The sequence below is a fragment of the Acanthochromis polyacanthus genome, chromosome 4, assembly GCF_021347895.1.
Source record: "Acanthochromis polyacanthus isolate Apoly-LR-REF ecotype Palm Island chromosome 4, KAUST_Apoly_ChrSc, whole genome shotgun sequence".
Classification (NCBI taxonomy): domain Eukaryota; kingdom Metazoa; phylum Chordata; class Actinopteri; family Pomacentridae; genus Acanthochromis; species Acanthochromis polyacanthus.
In genome coordinates, this window is record NC_067116.1 from 38,485,735 (window position 1) to 38,509,968 (window position 24,234).

At 40.4% G+C, this 24,234-nt stretch overlaps 2 protein-coding genes across 4 annotated transcripts in view; both read left to right on the forward strand.

Annotated features, from left to right (window-relative positions):
* Positions 1 to 1,289: 1,289 nt before the first annotated feature.
* Positions 1,290 to 18,558, forward strand: bsg (basigin). 2 transcript variants are annotated; one of them, XM_051946631.1, is made up of 8 exons: positions 1,290 to 1,532; positions 7,624 to 7,792; positions 9,476 to 9,564; positions 10,161 to 10,297; positions 14,516 to 14,792; positions 16,811 to 16,835; positions 16,923 to 16,995; positions 17,118 to 18,558. In XM_051946631.1, the coding sequence occupies exons 1-7, from the start codon at positions 1,469 to 1,471 to the stop codon at positions 16,981 to 16,983; spliced, it is 822 nt and encodes a 273-aa protein (XP_051802591.1). In that variant the 5' UTR covers positions 1,290 to 1,468; the 3' UTR covers positions 16,984 to 16,995; positions 17,118 to 18,558. The 2 variants fall into 2 exon arrangements, with proteins under 2 accessions (XP_051802591.1, XP_051802592.1); XM_051946632.1 differs by having other exon boundaries at positions 16,823 to 16,835.
* A 796-nt stretch (positions 18,559 to 19,354) lies between these two features.
* hcn2b (hyperpolarization activated cyclic nucleotide-gated potassium channel 2b) overlaps positions 19,355 to 24,234 on the forward strand; it is a 52,870-nt gene continuing 47,990 nt past the window's right edge. Inside the window, exons 1-2 of one of the 2 annotated variants that reach the window (XM_051946630.1) lie at positions 19,355 to 20,466; positions 20,649 to 21,630. In XM_051946630.1, coding sequence (XP_051802590.1) covers positions 20,819 to 21,630 — 812 coding nt within the window. In that variant the 5' untranslated portion in view covers positions 19,355 to 20,466; positions 20,649 to 20,818. Of the gene's footprint in view, positions 20,467 to 20,542; positions 21,631 to 24,234 lie in introns of those variants that run through there. The other variant, XM_022191717.2, reaches the window with a different exon arrangement.

A 24,234-nucleotide genomic window follows, 5' to 3' on the forward strand; every position in this document is an offset into this window, starting at 1 on the left:
GAGGAATCTTGATGATTTGCTGTGTTAATACTGCAAACATTTCCCTGCATACATTGGCTCAATATATGCACTCAGACACTGGCTGAGAAACTTATTGAGCCTGACTATGGAATATTTGTTTTTTAATTTTAAATCTAAAAGGTGTGACTGAGTAGGGATTTTTGCTTCTGGTTTTTCAATTTTATTGAAATGCATTGCACATATTCAGGTTAAAGACAATTCTGTAAACAAAAACATAATATAATAAAAAAATATGACACTAGTATCTCAAAAACACTTTTAAAGCACTTGTAGATGAGTAAAATTACCATACTATTAAGATAACAAACAACTAATCATGAAGAAAATGATTGTGCCAGAAAAAAATGATATAAGACATGCATAGCCTAAAATGTAGATAACCAGTAAATATAAGTATATGTGACTGAAATAAAATAAGGCCAGAATAGTAAAAAATAATGCCAGCAATTATACTAAGGTAGTAAGTAGCATCACTTATGTAATAATAAAATATTGCACATGAAAATGAATTAGTGCACCTGAAAAATAAGATTGAAGTGAAATATTGCACATTACAGTGACTGTGTTGTACATGAAAGTGAAATACTGCATATGTAATCAAATGTTGCACATTGCAAAGAAATGATGCATATAAAATTCAAATATTACACCTTACAAATGAAGTATGAAATACATTATGATGACATAAACTTTATTGATACTTCACCAGAAAAAAAATACATTATAGGTGCTACATACAGATGAGGGATGGCAATGACAAAAAAATACAAGGCTGAAAATAAACATATAATAAAGGTGTCATGAAGACAATGGATAAGGCATGATGAATTTAAATATGGATACACACACATATGACATGAGGAATTTACATATGTAGAGGTATGTCATGGGAGATACTGTAACTACATTTCTGTTATTGTAGTTTAATATGTGATGGAAAGAAAAGACCAGTGTTAACATGACGTTATTAGACATTATGAGCTGTGTGAGAAAAAAACGAGTTTAAGCCTGCTTAAGAAGTGTTAATTTGTTGATTGATGTAGAAGAGTTGTAAAGAGAGAACACAGTTTTTCATTTTGTTGTCATGGGGAGCAAACTCTGATCATTTTCAAAGAGCTGTAGTTGATATGTTTTTCCCCCAAAGTAAATAAGAATATGTACTTAATTTAAGAGGCTTAAGTAAAATCTTTGTAAAATATATGGCGGTAAATATAAACAATCTAATTTGTGTGACCTATCCACGCCCCTAAGCAAACGTCATGCGTACGTGCCTATCGGGGCGTGTGCGTGTGGTGCAACTAGAGGACGAGCAGCTCCAGCCGGCTCAGAGTCGAAACATTCAGCCCCTTCATACCGCTGTCTGAAGACCACACGAAAAACCAAGAGGGAGAAGATTCAGAAGACGAAGCTCAACGTTGCTTTATAAGTCGACGACCTAGCATCGACCATGAAGTTACTGTGGGCTGTCAGTGCCCTTCTGCTCAGCTGTTGGCGAACCGATGCGTCCACAGGTAACAATTTTGTGTCAGCCATGTTGGTTTGAAGATGTAGACTTTGCCCTCAGTACGAACATTAACAAAATGTTTTCTTCGGGGACTGCGCTATGTGAATGTTAAGACATTTTATGGTTTTCGACGTCGAATACTGTGTCCTAGACGTGCTACTCTACAGTAAACACGGTTAGCAAGAAACAAACAGGCCACTGTTGTTGCCGATAGTGTTAGCTCCATTAGGCGTAGCATTGTTGTTAGCGAAACATATTTTGCTAATTTGCGGTCAAGAAATCCCCTCTGTCTGTTTCTTGACGGCAGTTAGACCAAATTAATGTAGAAAACCATCTGTTTTTCGGATCCTCCTTCGAGTGTTAGCGTTTTACAGAAAGATATTGTAATTTCTGCTAGCAAATTTAATGGGACACGTGATGCCGACTGTTAATTTATACCCTATTGTTGTCACGGACTGTGTGAACTCGCAGTTGCGTAACATTTAAAATGGTTGATTACCATTCGTAGTTAGGTTAAATATTGTTTTAACCCGCCCTGTTTCCATCTACCAAAACCATCTAAATGGTAAAATAATCTTGTTTTTTTTTATCGTTTAGTGATTATCTTGCTCTGTCTAAATGGCAATCAGTTGTTTTTGATTAGGAGTCTGTAAAGCCAGTCAGCTTTGCGTGTCTTAGCAGTCACAGTTGAGCATGTTTGAAGCTGAATTGTAGTCGAGCAACTCAACAGCTTTCAACATTGCAGTGTTATTAGACAAGACGGATAAGAAATTGCTTCGATACATTTATTTCATGCTGAGTTGTAACCCTGATCATGTTGATCCAAGCTGAGTCATTTTCCTGTCTGTGTTTCTTCACCATAAGACAGTTAAGATAAATGGGCAAGTACATGCACTGACTTAATGTGTTGTGCAAATATGGACTTCACTTTATTTTTTGTTTCCCACAAGCCTAAGTATAGCTTTAATTTTATCGAGTTGCTCCCATAGTTGGATTGTTTGTGAATGTCATATGCACGTTAAACAAACATATCTCAGAAGCCCTCATGCCACTTGTTGTTTTCCGCTTTGGTAATACGTGCTCTATAGTACATCAGGGGTAAAATTCTATTTCCGTAGAGTTTCAGCTTCTTTTCCAGCTTTAACTATACCATAAAGTAGGTTACAAAGCAGACAGGTAGATAAGGCTGCTCTGTGTTTGAAAAGAGGCTCCTAAAAGCAAACAGACCTGTTTTTTCACATATTGGGTACCTGTTGTTCAGTTCAAGTAATTTGGCAAATGGTGGTGAATACGGACTCATTTTGTTATTGTCCACCATTTTGAGACTCCAGCTGCTTAACCTGCTCTCACTTAAATTATCCTTTCATGATAAAAGCCTGCAGCTCTCAACAATGGCAGTGATGATTGCACTTTTTTTCCCATCTGTAACAGTTGACATCCTTTAAATAGCAATGACAAATCTGTACTGGTCTATCACAGTTAAATGGTTGCAATGAACAAAGTGAGCTACTTGATAAGTGCACTCTGGATATATAGACATAGAAAGTTAGTTGCTTTGGATAACTTAGCATCTAATGGATTTATGTGGGCTGTATGAGACGAGAGGTTCTCTCGTCAGTTGTTTATTTCCATACAGTGACCTTGACTAGATAATACGTGGCTGAAATGACAGCTTGAAATGGCCTGTTTAAACATCAGTGTGATTGTTTCCCAGTTCATCACGTTGAAACCATTTGCATCTATCTTCTATTGGGAAGCAAAATGCATTGTGCTCGCCTTTCCTATTCCGCTTGACAATGTTCTTGTATTTGTTGCATGAGTGTTGAAAGTAGCCTGAGGATTACAAATTTCAATCTGTGAAAAGATCTTTGTCTTTTCAGCAAATTCCTACTTGAGTTGTTAATTTTCAACCAGCTTGTTGAATGAAAAGGGAGGACAAACTTCGTATGAATAAGATAAAGCATGTATGCCCATAGTGTTGGCTTCTTTTGCCAACAAATTTCATGACATTTTTCAGGCCAGTCCGGTTGCATTGTTCAGGCCATTTCACTTGCTGTTTACCACACGTAAATGTCAAATACTCACTTGGAAATTTGACCTTTGAAAGGGCTCTAAGCACAATGAGCAGATTCTCGTGTTATAGGGCAGAGGGTTAAAGGCAGTGAATTACACTGTCAAGATTCATGTCATTTACATTTAATAAGAGCTGGGATTTCAGCCTAGACTGTATTTAATCTTGAACTTCCATGCAGCATGTGCTGTGAAGGTGACCTTTTTGTGAGTATGGGGAAGCCATACTAAGCTGTGAATGTTACACGATATACATGTGGAGGCTGGGGATCTTGTTGACATGTTCACATTTATGTGTCTTTAGTTGGATCTTTTATTGCTATTTGCTAAATACTTTAAAGGAAAATGAAAACTCAACATGACTATCCCCAAAATCTGACCCATCTAAGGAAGAAAATGTAGAAGAGGTTTCTTTTGTGCTTACAAATAGGGGTGCTTGGTATTTCAGTTGTATTTGGTGTTATTTCAGTGTTGTTTCTAAAACAAGGGGAACGTGCTTGTTCTATGAAGTGGCCAAACAATTCCACTCTGCCTGCTATGGACATGTAAAGCTGGAATACCTGGAGGAGAAGAAATATTTTTCAAAGTCAATCCATCAAAATACGAAGGATATACCATACTTTGGAAACGTGTTCCACAGTTTAATTATAAATGGTGACACCTGATCCATCAGCCATGGATTCACACTGGGTATTAAAACAACTTTTGTTTTCTCAACTGTGTCCACAACTTGATCTGAAAATGCTCTTTAAGTAGGCTGGCTGCCTTGACAACAGATATGAAGCACCCCAGGTCTCAGGAATTGGTACCAGGCTCTTGTTGCACCAACACTACTGCTACTCCCTTTGGCAAGGGCTGCACCTGTAGCTTTTCTTGAGTTAGTATTAAGAGGTGGAGAGAAGTGACCTTTCAACTAGCTGGGCGGTTGTTTTATTTTTATTTTCTCCTCAAGAATGTGGTCATGCTGTATATACAGCATTTACGCCCGGCTGAGATCAAATGCAGTAAAAGCCTGACTCCCTCCAAAGGTGGTTGGGTTGATCCGATCACATTGAGATTCCAGTGCACTCTGAACTGATTTACATCTTAAGGTGTTGCCAGAAAATAAGTCTCCTGACACTCATCCATACACACAGAAGCAGGATTTTACAACCTAATCAAAGACGCCAACATGCCATGGAACACTCTGATTATTTTTCTATAGGCTTAGAATTTTAAAAATCTTTATTACTTTTCATACGCTTGCATTTCTTTTAAAATAGTTTGTGCAACACCTAAAAAAATAAATCACTTAGGAATTTTTTTCTTTAAAAAAAAGAAAAAAGAAGAAGCTAGCTTGTGTTGACCTAGTTTACCACAGTGACCACTGTAATTCAAACTTGGCTCAGCAGACAAACTCTATCAGCCCAAAATGCTTGGTGCATTTTTCATGCATTTTGATTTGATTTTGTAATGTGAAATGTTTTTTCCATCTCAGCATCATCTGCTTTTCTCTTCATGTTCTGTTTCACTCATTACATGCTGTCTTAATTCCATGGGAATGCTATTGTATGCTTTTAATGTTTTGTTATTGTCATTGTTCTTTTTTGTTTTGTTTTTTTTGTGTTTGTTATTCCTGCCTTTAGGGATGTCTTGATCAAGCTCTTTTGGCAACAAGCCCAGCCTGTATCCAAAGTCTTTATATTATTCTGGCAACACCTTTTTTTAAGATAGTTAAGCAAGAAACAAAAACTGTTAAGTATGTTTTGTCAAGGTAGGATTTTTCTGAAAGGGTGTTGTAAATGAGTTTAGTTAGAAAAGTATATTAAATTGAGCATGATACTGCACTCATAAGCTTGGTTCATCCCTAACTGCCTTCTAATTTGCATTTAATATATTTACATCAATTGGTCAGCGTACCGAGAGTGATCAGAACAATTGCCAAAATAACTGGGTGATAGTGCTGCTCTGATCTATGCCTTTTCTATGTGCTTACGTTCATATTTTCATTTCATTTGTGTTTTATTAACTATTTTTTTTCTCTTTCCTGTTTGCTTGTCTTTTCTGTTTCCATTATTGCATTTAATCATCAATCCATGAAATCGCCCTGTTTGCTTTAAACCCACCACATTCAAAATTTCTTAAAATCTGTTTGCTGGGCTGACTGTTAATGGTGCTCAGCGGGTTTTACCAAGTCTCCCCTGTCTCAGATGAAGTTGATCGATGACAATGCAGAGCTGCACTGCGAGGTAATAGGGAACCCCATCCCTGAGGTGCAGTGGTGGTTCGTAGAGGGTGAAGAGCCCAATGAGACCTTCACACAGCTGTTTGACGGAGCACGGAATGACCGTGTACAAATAAATGCCACATATGTAGCACATGCCACTAGCACCATTCACCTCACTAGCCTCACCCTCGACGACTCAGGCACATACGAGTGCCGTGCTTCCAACGACCCTGACCGCAATGAACTGAAGAAGACGCCAAAAATCAAGTGGATCCGCTCGCAGGCAAACATTATTGTGATTGAAAGTGAGTGGCAGAAGAAGCACGAGGAGGCTCCAGTCGAAACATTCGACTGTTATCTCCTCATTAGTGAAGCCCTGGGCATTCAACTCCCGTTGCACCCAGCTGCCATGTTTCCCGGCCCAGTACCCTCTCCATCCTACTTCACCCAGTACACAGTCTCCCTCTTTCCTCAAAAGCTCCAAGGTTGTTCCGTAGTAGAATTTGAACCTGGTCATGAAGCATGGCTGGGCTGCTTCCTAGTCCTGTATTACCCGAGAGAATACGTCTTCAATCTGATGCCTTTTTTTCCCCTTGTGTCAAGGCTTAGAAAACCTCATAGGCTTTCTTGCATATAATACTGGCCATAAGGTTGGAAATTTGCAAATGGCTCCTGCAGCAACGTTTTTGTGTATGAACCAAATATAATATTTAGTTAATTTGACTAATGGGAGTCAAAGAAAGACAAAAAGGGGTGTCAGATTTCTTCATTAGTGTTTCTTCTCGGTAGATATTGATGTTGCTAGCATTTTCCTTAATTAATACTAACATTGACGATGCCCCTTTTGTTAATGCTTGTAGACCATTCCTGTGGCTAACAGCCTACTGAACTGTAGGCACAGAAGATGGCAACTCATTTTTAAAGATACATATTTCAGCCATGGGGCATCTTTCTGCCTTGTGGCCCAGTATTATGTTTACAAGAATTGGTCAGTTTCTACACTCAATTAAAGCAAAACTACTTTAATTTAAATGCATTGCTTTAGTGTTTCCTTTTAGTCATGTGATTGGCATTAAAATTGCCGATTAATTGTATCTGCCTGTTGTTGCTTCTTCTGCATGTGTTTTTTAAAGGATCTTTTCCCTACAACCTTTTGTAGTTACTGTATATATTACCTTCCCAGTACATGTCCTATTCTTCCTCCCTTTTACCATTGACGTGGCTCCCCATTTTGGGGAGCTCTTTCCACCTTTCTTGGAAAGTTCTGTGAATTTCTACAGAACTTGTGGTCATGTCACATTGTGTTTTTGGTTAAATTTGTGAAGTGGATGTTTTGTTTTCCTTCCCAGACTTTGTAAGTTGATGGAACTTGTTAGTTCTTACTTGACTAGCCAACACTGAACAGTTGTTTTAACAACAAAAAAACAAAACGCCAAAATGTATTCCTGCTGACAGTAAGATTATGATAACTAACTAGGCAGTGATGTACTGTACTTTACTTGTATATACTTGTAAACTGTTTGGCACATCAATGAGCATGAAATTGTCATGGTACATGATTTGCACTTTGACATTTCACTTTGTAAGATTGTTTTTCTTTTTTCTAAAGACAGCGGTTGAGTGTTGGAACAAAATGTAACTTAAACTATAAAAAATGCATCCATTCATCATGATGCTTTTCAAGGCAAGACTTAATTTTCAGTGTCTGAGGACATTAATGTTAAAATCATTATTGACATACAAGCGTGTAAAAATGTCTAACCATCATTTTACCCCATGTTAAAAGATGATAATTTATGTTCCCGCCTCTTTCTACCTTAAGCTCCAAACATCATTACCGAGCCTCATGAGGTCAGCAACCAAACCTCTGCGGTGCTCAGCTGCAACTTGACCGACTCCAGCCTTCCCATCAAGGGTTCCTACTGGACACTCAATGGCAATATCCTTGAGGATTCCGTATCTGCTGATGCCAGTCCATTCACAACTCGCCGGTAAGTATTTACATTCACTCAGTACTGTTCCATGGTGTGCCGCAATGAGCTATTTTGTTGATATTTTAGTGTACGGTGGGCATACAGATGCAAAACGGGTCTGAGAACAAAAGCTGACCTAGAGCAATGACAGAGTACAGGGATGGTCAAAATGTAGAAAGAGGACAGGATGTAAATACATTAGTAGTTAGTGAATGGTTTGCATGTAGGTACTTAACAATGATCAAACGTAAGGAGATCGAAAGGCCTGGCAAAGAACAAAGAAGGTGATGAGATTAAAGTTTCAGAACACTAGGGGGTAGGAGATTGTGTCCAGACGTCACATGTGGATTCAGAGCCGTTGATGTTTTCCAACACTATAGCAGAGAACAGTTGTTATTCATCAATTGTATACATTTGTTAGGTGTGTTCTTCCTGACTGATAAGGCCAAAGACTTTTTTTTTTTTCCTGAGAGGCCTGTTATGTACTTGATTCAATTAAAAAATTGGCATCACTGAGGGAATGAACCATACAAGTAAATTCACTTCTAAGTGTTCCATACACTCAAGACCGAGCATCTTTTGCATAGAGAACATTTAAGAGTTAATTTGCCAATAAGATAGCTATGTTGGCTTTGCATGTCTTGCTGTAGCCTTTCTGTCTCCTGTCTCCTTTGTTCCAGCTCTTATGCTGTCCATTTCTCTGGCTGTGTTTGGACACTATATTGCCATCTTTATCTTTTAATGTTCTCTCTTTGCATGTTGTCTTTTGCATGTACACCATCCCTCCCCCTCTCTCCCTTTACTCCCTCCCTCCCTGACTGCCTCCATTAGCAGCAGAGCTAGGGGCATGGTTCGGGCATTCACTGCTCTTGATTAGCAGAGAGATGGAGTGTGCAGACGTGCAGCTTTGCCGGTAGTCTTGGCAGCAGGGATAAGCGCCCCTAGCAGTGTGCTCACTTGGGCTGACCTTAATTCCCCATTAGGGAGAGAAGGCAGGACTGTACAGGACAGTAGCACCAAACAAAAGTGGGATTGTGATTAAGAGGGGGAAATTTGGAATGTGTGTTGGATGGACAAGCAGCATTAGTTCTACCTCCAGCTGTTGCACGTAAACAGGATTGCACTGTGAATTGTTTGCTTAGCGAAGTGGTAACCTGATAATAGCTTCAGCTTTGATCACTAGTCACCTGCTACACGTTAGATGCTGAGGCTCAGAGGAAACCAATACATTTGATTTTGTTACAGATTAATTTTGTGTGGATTAGGGCTGCACCTAACGACGCGTCGACGAGTCGTCTGAGCACGATACGTCATCAAAAGCGGAAGTGAGCGCGCAATGCAACAGAAATTCCCTTCCGACCGGAGCGCGGAACACGGACGAACGTCGGCGCAACATCGTGCATGTATTATGTATGCATGATGCAGCGTGGATGTCCGTGTTTAGGTACAGCTGTATAGTAAACGCATCCATGTTTACGATAGAATGCGGACATCCGCGCTGCATCGTGCATACATAATACATGCACGATGTCGCGCCGACGTTCGTCCGCGCTCCGGTCGGAAGGGAATTTCAGTTGCATTGCGCGCTCACTTCCGCTTTTGATGATGTATCGTGCTCAGACGACTCGTCGACGTGTCGTTAGGTGCAGCCCTAGTGTGGATTGTTAATTAACAGGCCTCATTTGTTTTTTCTTTCCTTAGTTTGGACAAGATCACCCACAGTAATAGTGGAAAGTATGAATGTGTGTTCAAGACTGAGCCACAAGTGAAGCAGATGATCGAAGTCAAAAGTAAGTATACAAATATCTCACAGTAAAGTTGTTTTTAGTGTCAGTGGTCATTTAAATCATGTTTTATCTAACATGGGGTGCAAATGTTTTGTTTTTATAGTAACTAATTATGTTGTCTGTAGATTAAAGGATATGCTTTAGATTATATTTGACTTTCAGGTGTTCATACCGATGACTGATAGTGATCACATCTACTGGGACTCTATGGCTGTTCATTACATTACATTACAGCTTTATTTTCATTAATGAATGGATCATCTCTTCTGGTCTGTCTTCTGTTTGTGTTGTTTTTTGTTGTTGTTTTGTCTTTGCATATAAGGAATATCTGTAAGAGCTGCAAACTCTGTCTCACCTGCACATGAGAACAGTCACGTGATAGTTCGATGTTGGCTTTAAATTAATTTTTACATCATAGGAATATTTAAAAAATAAAACAATATTGTGTGAATCAATTAAATAATAATATATTTGTTATTATTTGGCCTAAATTTATGTTGAGTTGCTTCTTCTTCTTCCAGGACAAACATTTTAGATTAGTTTGTTATTTAATTCACAATCTGTAATATATTCTGAATGTGTTTCTCTTCTTTATATAGCACTCCCCCATGTTGTTGCCTACAAGCACTCTGAGCATGGAAATGAGAATGACAAAGGTGTGATGGTCTGTGTGGCTCATGGCCATCCACTGCCCACTGACTGGGGCTGGTTCAAAGAGGAAGATAGCAGCCGTAGGGTATGTGTCTCTTAGGCTATGAATTGAACATTTTAAATCAGTTGTATCTATGTAATGCAAAAGCACAGAATATGTTACCTCAGTGCACTTTACATTGTCAAGTCAAGACCATACATTATCAAAGAGAGAAAACCAGCAATTTTCCATTGAGTGAGCATTTGGTGACGGCGAGGAGGAAAAAACTCCCACATAACGGGAAGAAACTGCAGGCAAGACCAGACTCAGTGAATTTGTCTATCTGTGTCAGGAGAAAATGAACAGCAAGAAACAAACAGTTTACCAACAAACACTGGGCAGGTAAGAAATATGCAGCCAGAGATACCTGTGAAAAGGTACAGGGAGAGAGAGAGAGGATCAAGAACAAACTACAGCAGCAAACTTATTTTAGCCCCTTTAACCCTTTAAGCTTCAGTCAATTCCAGCCGTTTTCAGTACAAAAAATCGCTAATATTCTATTTTTAAATAAAAAAATTACGAAAAATACGGGGAATATTGGACGGGCATCACGAGGTGCATTTCTGCCCCCACTCTGAGACTGGACAGGGACAGAGAGCTCACCGGTAAACAACATGGCGGAGGTGTCTGTCTGTACGTTAACACACGTTGGTGCTCCACCGTTGTTGTGAGGGAGAAACTGTGCTCTCCAGACATTGAACTCTTGGCTGTTTCGCTGCGCCCTTACTACCTACCTAGAGAGTTTCCACAGCTTTTTGTTATTCTGGTTTACATCCATCCCAAAGCTAATGCCGCCACTGCCACAGAACATATCATGAACTCACTGGACAACCTGGAACGCATCTCCCCCGACTCACCTAAGTTTATCCTCGGTGATTTCAATCACTGCTCCCCTGGGAAAGCCCTGAAAGGTTTTCAGCAGTACATAACATGCACCACACGCCTGGGGAAGACGTTGGACAAATGCTATGGGTCAGTTCCAGATGCATACAGGTCTGTTGCTCTCCCCCCTCTAGGCTCTGCTGACCACAGTACTGTTCTACTCATTCCAGCATACATCCCCATTATACGGAAAGCCAATAAAATCATCTGCAACATCAAGCAGTGGACCAAAGACAGCATTCTTGCCCTACAAGGATGCTTTGAGTCCACAGACTGGGATAACTTTTTAATCCCCTCCAATAACATCAGTGAACAGGTCGACACCATCTCTTCCTACATCTCTTTCTGTGTGGATAGCATTATCCCCTCCAAAACTGTCACAATATTTCCCAACAATAAACCATGGATCACCAAGGAGCTCAAAGAAACCATCAACAAGAAGAAAAGGGTCTTTTTCACTGGCTCTGAATTAGAGAAAAAAGAGGTCAACAGGGAAGTTAAGCGTGCCATAAAAGCAGCCAAGCTGAAGTATAAAAACAAAGTTGAGGAAAACTTCACACAGGGGAACCTCCGCTCAGCTTGGCAGGGCTTGAAGAACATGGCTGCTGTGAACACCACCACCAACTGCAGAAACACCATCCATGTGGACGGTAGCAGCCCTACATCTCTTCCCAACGACCTCAACTCTTTTTACACCAGGTTTGAAAGAGACAACACCGCACAGCTGGAGGAGATCAGGACCACACTCCAACCCACTGACTGCACACTGACCTTCAACAGAGAGGAGGTGACCAGAGCCCTGAGGAGGACTAAAGAGACCAGCTCCCCCGGCCCGGACAACATCTGCGGTCGTGTGCTCAGACACTGTGCAGAACAGCTGGGAGGTGTGTTTCAAACCGTCTTCCAAAACTCCCTGGACAGAAATAGAGTTCCTCAGTTGTGGAAACATTCCACAGTCATCCCCATCCCCAAGAAGAGTACAACCAAAGTACTCAATGACTTAAGACCTGTGGCCCTCACCTCTCTCGTGATGAAGGCAATGGAGAGAATCGTGAAACAACATGTCATCAGAGTAACTAACTCACAGATTGACCCTCTCCAATTCGCTTATCGTACGAGCAGAGGTGTTGATGATGCCAAAACATTCATTCTGGACACTGTACACCGTCACCTGGAACACCCAAACACTTCAGCAAGACTTCTGTTTGCTGACTTCTCCTCTGCATTTAACACCCTCCAGCCTCACATCCTGGCTCATAAACTCTCCTCCCGCTTCCACCTGGATAATCAGCTCATCCTGTGGATTCTGGACTTTTTAACCCACAGATCACAGAGGGTGCGGGTCAACAACACCTTCTCTGATGTACTTCACACCTCCACTGGTTCTCCTCAGGGCTGTGTCCTCTCTCCGCTTCTCTTCATCCTCTACACTGATGACTGCAGATCCACACAGCCCAACTCCCACCTGGTCAAGTATGCAGACGACACAGTCCTCCTGTCTCTGCTGTCAGGACCTTCTTGGTCTCACAGCTCAGTCCTCCAGGAGTTTGTGGACTGGTGTGATGACTCTTGTTTGGAGCTGAATGTTAAAAAAACCAAGGAGATGGTGGTGACCTTCTCCAACAAGCAGATGGCGCTGGCTACAGCCGTCACCACCACCATCCATGGACTGCCTGTTGAGCTTGTGGAGGAGTACAAATATCTGGGCACCATCTTTGACAGCCAGCTGAAATTCTCCTCTAACACAGAGGAGATAATCAGGAAATGTCACCAGAGGCAGTATCTCCTAAGGAAACTCAACTCATTTGGAGTAAATAAGAACATTCTCCAGACATTCTACTACTCCTTCATAGAGAGCACCATTACATTCTCCATCATCTGCTGGTTCTATTCTATCAGCCTCCAGAACAGAAACCGCCTGCAGAGGACTGTCACTGTCTGTTCCAAGATCATAGGACTTCCTCTGAGAACTCTATCTGCAGTGTATGAGCACTTAACATGCAGACTGGCGAACCGGATCATCAGTGACCCCTCACATGCTCTCTTCTCTGCATTTGAGTGGCTTCCTTCTGGTCGACGGCTTCGCTGCCCCGCATGTAGGACACAGAGGAGAAGGGCCACCTTTGTACCCAGGGCGGTCCAATTACTCAACTCATAACCACAACACCCCCCACCCACTGCCACCACCTCCCACGGACTTTAACACGGACCTCGTGAACTTTTCCATTTGCATTTTGCACTCTGCATTTTACATCTGTACTGACTTATTACTGTACCTACCTCATTGCCATTGCAACTATTCTACTTGTACTACTGACATACACTTGTATATTTGCACTAGTAAATTGTTTACCGTATTGTCATTTTAATTTTTTAGTTTTTATTTCTGTACATAGTATTTTGCCTTTATTATTATTCCATTGCACTGACTGCTCTACGTGCCTTTGAATTGCCCCTTGGGGACAAATAAAGTTTTTTGAATTGAATTGAATTCCTTGAAAATGACCGATTTGGGGATTTTATACGACTTCAGGACATGTTTTGGACAAAACAGTTTACTGGCTTGTGTCGTCTGGATGTAAAAGGTTGGATTATGGCCGTTTTTTGTGGAATCTTTTTTTTTGTGTGTAATAATGAACCCGGAAATGTGAGTCGCGCTGTGTGCGTTGAAGCCGTGTATAGAGAACGGATGGATGAATATTCGTTTTTGTCGGACAAATGTGTTTTTCTCACCCGCTGTAGTAATTGCATCTGAAAGTGGTTTATACTGGCGGATTCATGAGAATCTAAGCTTTCCATCGGCGTATAGTGTTTGTATAATCGTGTTTGCAGCCGTCGGACATTCTTGAAATTCCTATGCAAATTAGTAGGTGTACCGCCGGCGGTACACCTACGACGCACTGAAGCGTAAAGGGTTAAAGTAGCAGTAGTCCAGCTGAAAAGAATCTGCGTCAGTTAGTTTTTTTAAAAATATTTTCACTGCTTTACCAAGTCTGTAGGCAGCTTTTTCACATGGGGAACTGAAGCAGTTATTTTAATCTTTTCAAAGCCACCAGACTCCTGCCTAAACAGTTATTTTACCTCTGAGCACACTGGAGTTACTGGTCTACTGCTGTCTCAGTTAGGTAGTTTGCTTTTTGTTGCTTTTGTGTTGCATTAGTTAGGCTCTACACTAGCACAAAAGTCAAACAATAACAAGCAAACGAACTGATCAGTGCAACTAGCTATACGATTTAATGAAATTGGAAGTTTTAAGCCTAATCCTAAAAGTAGACAATGTTAAAATTAGTATTGTGTTAAATGATTATGCCTGCCCAACTATAAAAATTGATCAGTAAAGTTTTTTGCATCATTAACTTGACGCTTCAATGTAACCCTCAGCAAATCCTCAACGGCACTGGTGACAAATATGAGATCAAGAGCACCCCCAACAAGACCATTCTGACCATTAATGACCTGAGCATCCAGGACGACATCGGGGACTACACCTGCCTCGGAACCAATGAACTGGGCCCAGGCAGCGATGAGATCCACCTGCGTGTCCGCAGTCGCCTGGCTGCTCTCTGGCCCTTCCTCGGCATCGTGGCTGAGGTCATCATCCTCGTGACCATTATCTTCATCTACGAGAAGAGGAGAAAGCCTGATGAGGTCAACGACGGTACGTATGCCCTGTTACTTATAGCATTACGCGTTGCACCAACTTGGCCGTGTTCAAACTGATATTAGCATTGCGTAATAAATTCTTCTCGTTCGTATTATTGAGACTACAGACTTGACACAGTGAGGACATCGGAGTGTTCCAGCAGTTTGTGAAACACCCTGAACTTTTGTTGAAAGTCCTCTGTCTTGGCACTACATTTGCAAATCAAACATGTGCAAGTTCACTTTCTATTTAATTCCATTGTTTTCTCTTGCAAATATCAAAAGATGAAGTTCTGATAACTTGTCGCTGAAAGTATTTAAATGTGGTTTAAAAATGTTGTGACTCAGTCATATTTCACAGTACCACTGTAATGTTTAGGACATCTCGTGGACTCCTAGACTGTATTTAACATCCTCATGGATACCGGTAGCAACGAGCCTGCATGAATACTGTCCCTTTTTCTTTTTTGTTTTTAATTACACTGCTATTTCCACTTTTGTTAGTTGGTCATGGTGGTTTGCAGTGGTTTGCAAAATTTGCAGGCCTTTTTGCTGGTTTACTAATTTGTGAAAAATTCTCATTACTAGTACTTTGCTGCCCAAGTGCTGTGAAAATATCTGCCAAAAAATGAATGTACAGTTAAGTATATGAATTTTGCCCATTTCTCAACCTGTAACTCAACTCTTCAACTTAAACTTTTGTTATTTTCTATGTAAAGAATCCTCCTTTTAGGTTATTCAGCTTCTAACAGAACAAAAATGCATCAAACCTAGTTCACTGAGCCACTAGTTCAGAAGACTGAGATCCTTTGGGGACGTATCAGGGAGGTGTATAGACTAGTTGCATGCATTCAACATGAACCCTTATTGTCTTTGGTTTTGTTATTATTTACGTTTATATCATTTAAAAAAAAATCAGGAATTGGCTTCCGCCTCTGTGTAAACAATCTGTGATAGAAACATATTATTTTATTATTTACATTTTTACTTCTCTGTTCGCTGCTGATTTTGCATTTTGGTAAGTGAACAAAACTGCATGTCAGACTGAAGTGGTTGAGCTGAGATGACCGTGTGGAGAAAAGCTATGGGAGTCTGAATGAACTGCTTTCATAGTAACCACTTCTAAGATGAATGTGCTCGAGGATTTGGTCACTCTTTCACTGGCCCTGAGTCTTAATGCAGGCTGCAGTTCTTTCTTTTTCACTTCATTTGTTTTGGTCCTCAAAATCATATATTTGAGCCAATGAAAGAGTCAAATGAGACACCACAGCGTCATGGTTTGAAATGAAACTGAGTAGGTTTAAAAGAGGTTTCAGCGATCTGTCTGCATGCTTTCTGCATCTTGTACTTTATGCATGAGAAACGATAGGCAACCCTCTCCTTAGGATATCAGTATACCATACACCATTTGTCTTGTTCATCATTTGGCCACAGTTAGCCTACTTTCTGCCTATTCTTGTGAATACATGCTCTTGCTCCGTGTGAATCTTGCCACTGTACATGCCAGGATGTCTGTTAGCTCTGCCAGTTTAAAGACTGTTTTTAATACACGGCCACTGCAGTGTTACTTTGGTGTCCTTTGCTTGTATTGCATGAACCTCTGTGATGCTTAGGGATGACACAGGATAGTGCATTATGATGTTCATAAAGAGCTATTTAATTTCAAATGTTTTAGATGTACTGAAGCCACATACAGTATTCAAAGTACCATTATTTAGCAGTGTGTCTTTTCTAGAACAGGGATGATTGTGTGTGGAATTGCTTGATAAATGATTTTTCTAAGGATTTTGTTGTATCCGTCATCTGAAATGCAACAGGTGGGCATGCTTTCATTCATGTTTAGTTGGATTTAATCATAACCTCATTGCAATCACATTACACAGGTTGTCATGTTATAACATTTGCTACCATCATCTGTGGGCAGGTGGGGTTGGCATGAATTTCTTACACCAATCGCAGACTATAAATCTGCTTTTAACTGACCTTTTTTCCCCTTTTTTTCCCACCTTTCTTCACTTATTTACTGGTGTTCAGATGATGACTCAGGATCTGCTCCTCTGTAAGTACATTCAGCGACTTACTGTTTTTATTGTCGCTTTGGATTTTGCGTTTTGTCACAGAGCTCATGTTTTATGATGTATTCCAGGAAGAGCAATTCTACTGCAAACCACAAAGACAAGAATGTTAGGCAAAGGAACTCTAACTAGAAGCTGAAAGAGGTATGTAACACTGTCCATTGGAGAGTAAAGCTGTCAAAATCTGCAAGTTTCTTTTTTATTGTATAGGAAAAAATAGAATATTTTAATGTGTTGTTTGTCGTGTCCTTTTCTTTCTTTCTTAGATGGACGTCCAGATGTCAGTGCAGCGTTCAGCGGTTGTGTGGCACATTATACTGTGCACCCTGCAATTTAAAGTACCTTCTTGTGCTTGGGTGTTAATGTTTTAAGAAAATGATTTCCTCCTATTTTTGGTTTCTTCTATATTCTTCTCCACATTGTGCAGCCAGAGAACATAGCGTGAAATAATTTCTGCTTGAGGCCGTGGGGCAAATATTGCATGAGTTTAAATGCCGTTCTAGCCAAGTGTGTGTTTGTTGTAAAATCATTAACGTTCACGTGAGGAATGCTTAGTTCGTGGTTATATTCCGTCGATGCAGATGCTTCCTACAATGTCCTCACAGCTGTCAGTCTTTGCTTTTTATTTTTCCCAGATCTGGAGTGGTTACTTGCAAAGCAGCACAAGATCTGTTCAGAGGGTCTGAAACATTTTTAGATCCAGATACATCACTGCCATTCTTATAGCAAAGACTGGTGTGCATTTGAATTCACATGTTTGGTCTGTCCCTACACATCCACAAAACTCCCTTAGCAGAGTTCTATACTTTGCCTTAAGAAGCACCATTTCTCTTTTGTCTTTTTGCATAGTGCTAACTGATACAAGACTTCAAAGTGACAATTAAAAATAATGCAGAAATTACTAGGGTTGGGCATCAAGTCGCGACTCCAAAGGAGTTGTGAAGAAAGTTTCTATTCTGCTTATTGGTTCCTGAACAGTTTTCACCTGTGCAAGGTTCCAAATGATATACTGCAAACACTACCGTGTATCTACTGCTGTCTGTCTGCACCAGTACTGTCTCCAATATACTAGAAAACCCTAAATGATGAAAAAGTGAGATTTTACTGATGTACTAACTCTAACCTGCTCTATGAATCGGAGTAATGAAGAACAAAAATCGATGCGCAGAATCGTTACAATACAAGCGATACCCAACCCTAGAAATTACCAAGATAAAAGATGGGTTTTCTTGCCATAAGAAATTAGTTTTGAGTAAGAAACTTTATATTTAAATAGTGCTTTATTTCCTTTTCCTATTCACATATTTTAAAATGAAGTTTTAGCTGCCAATTCTTGTTGCTGATTTCACATTCACAGTAACAATCTCTTTAGGACCAAGTGCAAGGGATGCAACTGTTGCTTCTGTTGAATGCAACTTTACTACAGCGCACTGATGTTTAAGACTGCAGATAATCATGGATGTTTTATTTTTATTTTTAAAGTGATCTGAACTGTGTGCGCGATTGTCTCTGTTCCTTCACTGTGTAGATTATACAGAAGCCATATGTTCCATTTAACCTGAATAGTGTTGTGACTGGATGTTACATTTCAGAATTACACTGATTAAGAGACCTAGCCAGAATTATGTAAATAGTTGTACCATCCAAGTACATGGAAATACCACCTCTTGTACAACTTCACAAGCTGAATAAAGGTATTGAAATTTACGTGTTTTTCTTCTTTCATGTTTACTCAGATGTAAGACTCGCTTAGAATAGTAGAAATACGGAAGAAGCCTTTTCTGAAAATGTTTACTCCTGTGAATCATGAAGGCAAAAAAGGTCTTTTAAACAAGGAGCATGCTTCGTCTTAACTAGAATTCATTAATGTTTATGAATTCTAAGTAATAAGCATACAGTGCAAATCTTCAAAAAAGACCCCCTGAGCAAAACTCTGAATAAAACGTGATATATATAGAGAGTTTTTTTTCTAGATAATTTTCCTCGTTTATTTGAGAGTCTAAATAGTTGCCCCATTGTAATGTGTTTAACTCGATAATTTGCATCACTGGCAATGAGTGCCGTCTATGGACAGGGTCCAGGTTTTGTGATACCACTTTAAAAAACAAAAATTTGAACATGACAAATGTAGAAGTAGCAGTAAAGACACAACCAGGGTTTACCTCAAAGTCCTGTTGATGGAAAAAGGTGTTATGATGTAGATTCTCCGTCACTCAGCTCCTCATAATCAAGGGAGTTTAGCCAAATCAACTCATTTTGTCTTGTGCACTTCATGATATGAGTCTTGCTAATTTGTAGTTAATTAAACTTAAAAATGTCTTATTTTTTATTTAGAACTAAACTAAAACATGACTTTTAACTTGCTGCATTTTGCCTTAAACTGAATTGAATGAACAATTGAGAGTTCAGTCAAGCTCATTAGGTTAAGTTTATCGGAAACAAATCTAGTATATAATCAAATTTCCTATCTTAGAGTTAAAACTCCACAAACTCTTGTTTGAGAAAATGGACATGTTGGAAATTTTCTGTGTTGCTGACTTAGATTAACTTCTGGTTGTTTCTATTCAGAATTATCAAAACGATTCTAACTATTATAAAGGTCGGTACTGAATTCAGTGCCTTCACCCACAGACTTAATTGTCTTACTGTAACCAGATGCAGTGTCACTGTTTGTTTTTGTACCGAGTCTAAAATAGCTTCAGCAGTTCTTGAAGTTGAATGAAAAAGAAACCATAAACTTTGAAAATATAATAGAAAAACAAATGTCTATAGCCAGTGTCTTTGATTCAAGTTAATATCTTGAGCTTATTGAACTGTTTTCTCATGTTCCTCTAACTTGATTAGCCTTACACTGTAACCGCTCATTAGATGACTTTAAACTAAAGGACCAGCAGAAATGCAGTCAAGACTTTGTAGTCACTGTCTGAGACAAATAGATTCAACTTAATTGTTTCACTTTGCTGAACTTGTTCAGTTAGCTTAACTTGATCAGTTTGACACTTTGACGACTCACTGGATGACTTTGAATGAATTAGTCAACAATAATGCAGTTAACTCGCATTTTTAAGGCAGCTGGAGAACAACTGAATCCCTCTTTTTGGTTCTTGGAAGATGCTTCAGCTCTTATCCAAGTCAGATGTTTGGGTCTTTAATCAACTTTTAACCATGTTGGGGCTGTTGGTGGGGCAGTATATATCTGAGACCTCCCCATCAGTCAGTTCAAACTGAAGAAGCCTCTTGGATTGGAGGTGAAACAGCTTCAAGAAGCAGAAAGAGAACTCCAGTTGCTTTATGCCTGAAGCTCTCAGGTTTGATGGCTGCAAATTTTGTTGAATCTGTGCAATCTGCACATTTCTCCACCGGGTGGCGCCTTTGCACCAGGAGAGCCTCATCATTTTGGAACGCTACCACCAAACTAAAGCAACAGGCAGGCGCTGTTGCTACCCTCCCAGTTCAGTTAATTTAAAAAATGGCTAAACCTAATATTATTGTATTGATGATCTGATTATTGCAGCATGAGTTATTTTCATTTATTGCTGTTCAGATCAACAATGGATGGAAAAAGAGGCAGAACTTGATATTTGGTGACCTTCATTTGTCACCTCAACCCTGCAGGTGAGTTAAAATGATGTATTCATTTTTTTGTGAGTTTAGTAGAGTTTTCTGTGATTACACTGTCAGGTTGGGTGTGTCCTGGGTGGAGAACATTTCCTTTTTTGTGTTCCACCTTCAGCTACCTGTGGTTTATTGGTGATGCTGTCGTCTTTTTCCCCCCTCTTTCACACACACAATAACAGCATCCAGGTTGCATCCATGGCAACGGCACCGGCGCGCTGTTTATCCTGAAGTGGTGTGGATGGAAAGCAGAGGGATGCTGCTGCTTTGAAACCGCCGCTCAGTCTCGCCAGGTTCAAGGAGTGTCCGTGCGTCCGTCTGTCCGTCTGTCCGTCTTTGTCTGCCTGTGTTCATGGACGAGGCGGAGGACGGCGAGGAGGAGCCCAAATTCCTGCAGGCTCCACGGCCTCCAGCAGGCATTTCGACCGGTTGCGAGGATCATGGGAGCAGCAGAGGAGCCAAGATGAAGAAATTTACGCCAGGAGGCGGAGCCGCGTCCATTGCGCGCAAAAACTCCAACAGCAATGAGCTGTGGCTCCTGCAAGACGAGGACTGCTGCGCGCCGCTCAGTGCCAGTGGCAGCGCTGCCTCTGCCCTGTCGTGCCAGAGGGAGGCTGCCGGCGGCCAAGGCGGCTCAGAGTCACACCTCAGAGGGGACACAGCAGAGGGGGGCATCGGCATGATATGCAACAAAAACGGAGACTGTAGAAGGGACCCGGCCAGTTCAGGGAGCCTCTCCTCCCTCATCTCCAGGCAGGAGAAGCAGCCAGATGGAGTAGTGGCAGCTGAAGACAGCAAGATCGCAAGCATGGACGGCTCTGTCCCTTCAGTGGGGCCTGAGGTCAAGACCGTGGCAGCGATGGAGAAGAAGGACTCCAGAGTTTCCTTCTCCAACGCCCCGACTAGTAAAGGACAGACTCCGAGTCAGCAGTCGAGAAATTCTGTCACTTTCTCCAAAGCGGAGGACGGATCCCAGATAGTGCCGGATGATGGAGAGCCCAGGTCGAACCAGACGTACATGCAGCGGCAGTTTAGTGCCATGCTGCAGCCCGGAGTTAACAAGTTCTCCCTGCGCATGTTTGGCAGCCAGAAGGCGGTGGAGAAGGAACAAGAGCGCGTAAAGTCAGCGGGTAATTGGATTATCCACCCATACAGCGACTTCAGGTATGGGTCAAATTGAGTTAGGTTCATGAACAGGGCGGGCTGTTACACTGAGCTGCTCTGCTTGGAGGATAAAGAGAAAAGGATGTTTGTTCTCTTCTCCAAATCCAGCAACTTTAAATGAAGAGAAAATGAATGCATTGTACCTATGAACACAATACAAAACAAAAATAGAAACTTAAAAAATCCTACAAACTTTTTTTATGCAGGATGTTGCCTGAACAGAATTATAAGCTCACATAATGAAGACAAAGTTAGTTTTATTACAAAAATATAATGTTTAATGGACAGGATTCCCTGTTTTATTGGTCAAGGCAACATAGTTGCTCTATTGTAGACCCTCTTTTGGAACTTTTGCATTAATTGTCCACACAGATCTTTCTTATTCCTGTTCAGTGTGCTGCAGTGTGATATATTCCACCAAAAATAAACCTTTGGAAGCTTAAAAAGTTGAGTTTCAGCACCGAGGACAGCTCCTCTCAATATCTGAACCAATGATTTCTTCTCTTCACTGCTTTTTATTGGGGCGTGTTTCATCAAAGTATCATTCTGTTGATTATTTGTCAGTGGTTTCATTCTGTGAAGTGACAGACAATGCTTAACAGTAGGACATTTTCTGAAGCGGAGTGTTCAAGTCATGACTCAGCAACACACTTCCGTCAGTTTCCCCCGGCTTACTTTCAGCTGATCAGCTGAAATGCCTTATTTTGTCTCACCAATCATCTACAACCCTGAGACATGAAGTTTAAAGTCACGTAATGTATGATAAAGAAAGCAGAGAATCTTTGCAGTGGAACGGCCAGATATAGAGTAAGCATGGCTTTTTTTTCTTTGCTTTAAAAGTAAATCAGTAATTGATGTATTAGCATACTATTTGCATATACAGTGACCAACTACTTTATCAGAATGTATTAAACCTGAAACCAGTGAAATGTAATGCAGTCCATTACAACACCTCTACCATAAATCCTGCCTGTACAATGCTTAATTAGAAGGTCATAATTCTACTTCATAATAATTTATTTTTAAGTTTGCCTTTTTATTCCTAATATGATACCTCCATATGTTAATGAAGTGGACAAGTCAGTAGGGACACCTTTAAATGTGATTTTATTTTCAGCTATAAACACAATGGTGCCAGTCCTGGTATTATTCGCTGATTTGAGTTGTTTTTGACAAATAAATGTCAAAAAAAAAAATCACTGCTTGGGTTCATTGATGGAGCACAGAACTGCAGCTGTGATGACTTCTGATTGTGTTGCTATGGAGATTTGGGGTCCCTGAGTCTATTTGGACTTGATTTGGAATGAATTTAGGAGTTTTGTGTTGCCTTTGTTTGACCTGGTCTTGACCCTGGTGGTGTGGGTTAACTTAGGGTTTGAAAAATTGCACTTAATGGAAACAATAATGTGTGTTTTCCTAAAATATCAAGCCTTTGTGTTTCGGGTGGAGCTGTTTTCTGAGTGTGTGTGGCCCATGAGAGTGCATTTCTTCACAACAGAGAGGAAGCTAGAATCTCCACTTGTCACAAATCGAGCAGAATCAGCATCTTTGCTGGCATGTGATATCCATAGCAAACAGCGGCACTGTGAGTGTCTGGACTAGGGATCCACTGATATGGGCTTTTTAGGCCTGAGGCCGATCATTAGTTTTCAAGAAAGGCAGATAAATGATATTTGGAATCCATGTATATTAAATGTAATGTTTTAACAGCATGTGATAGCAGAGAACCTGTCATTCAAAACTAGGCTTCTTCATTAATAGGTGTGACTATAACTGAATATGTAAAATAGAAATAGGAGTGATTAAACTACAACGCTCTCATCTGTTTATGTGGGATCGACTGAGATCGATCAGCTTATTTCCTGAAGTTACATCTGCTGTTCCTCTCTATTTTCTTAATATTTCACTGTTCTGTCACTTTTATTGTCCACTAAGGGCCAGATCTTAGAGCTTGTTACAATTTCTACAATTCTACAACTTCATTTAACAGATGCTTTTATCCAAAGCGACATACATCTGATAGAAGATACAGCACAAGCCAGGATCTAGTTAGGAGAACACAACCTGGATATGGGCCATAAAATAAATTCAAGTCTGATAGGAACTTGGTGCTCACAGGCAGTGTGGGAAGTAATAGGAATTATATTTGTTTTTTATCTTTAGATTTTGCAGTCTGCTAAGTGCGAAGGTGTTAACCTGGGTCCTTAGTCCTTTTTTAAAGACAGAGAGGGATTCTGTAGATCGAACAGAGTTTAGTGACTCGTTCCACCAATGAGGAACCACAGAGAGAAGTGTCTAGCTGTCAACCTTGGGCCCTGTTGTGGTTGTATCAGGTGCATTTTGTTGGCCGAGCATAGTATTAATTATTGTTTTCCAGCCGCTTGCCATTAGCATTAGTCACTGTGAGAGAAGCTAATTTCCTGGTTTGTGATTCTTGTTCAGTTTCTGTTTGAGAGTCATTTCTGACACCACAGACAGAGATGTAGCTGCTTTAGACCTGATGTACCACCTTTAATTTTATCAATAATTAGTCAATAATTTACAGATACTTATAATAGAAAAAATGGCAAATATTGACCATGATATGATGATCACCCAGGACTA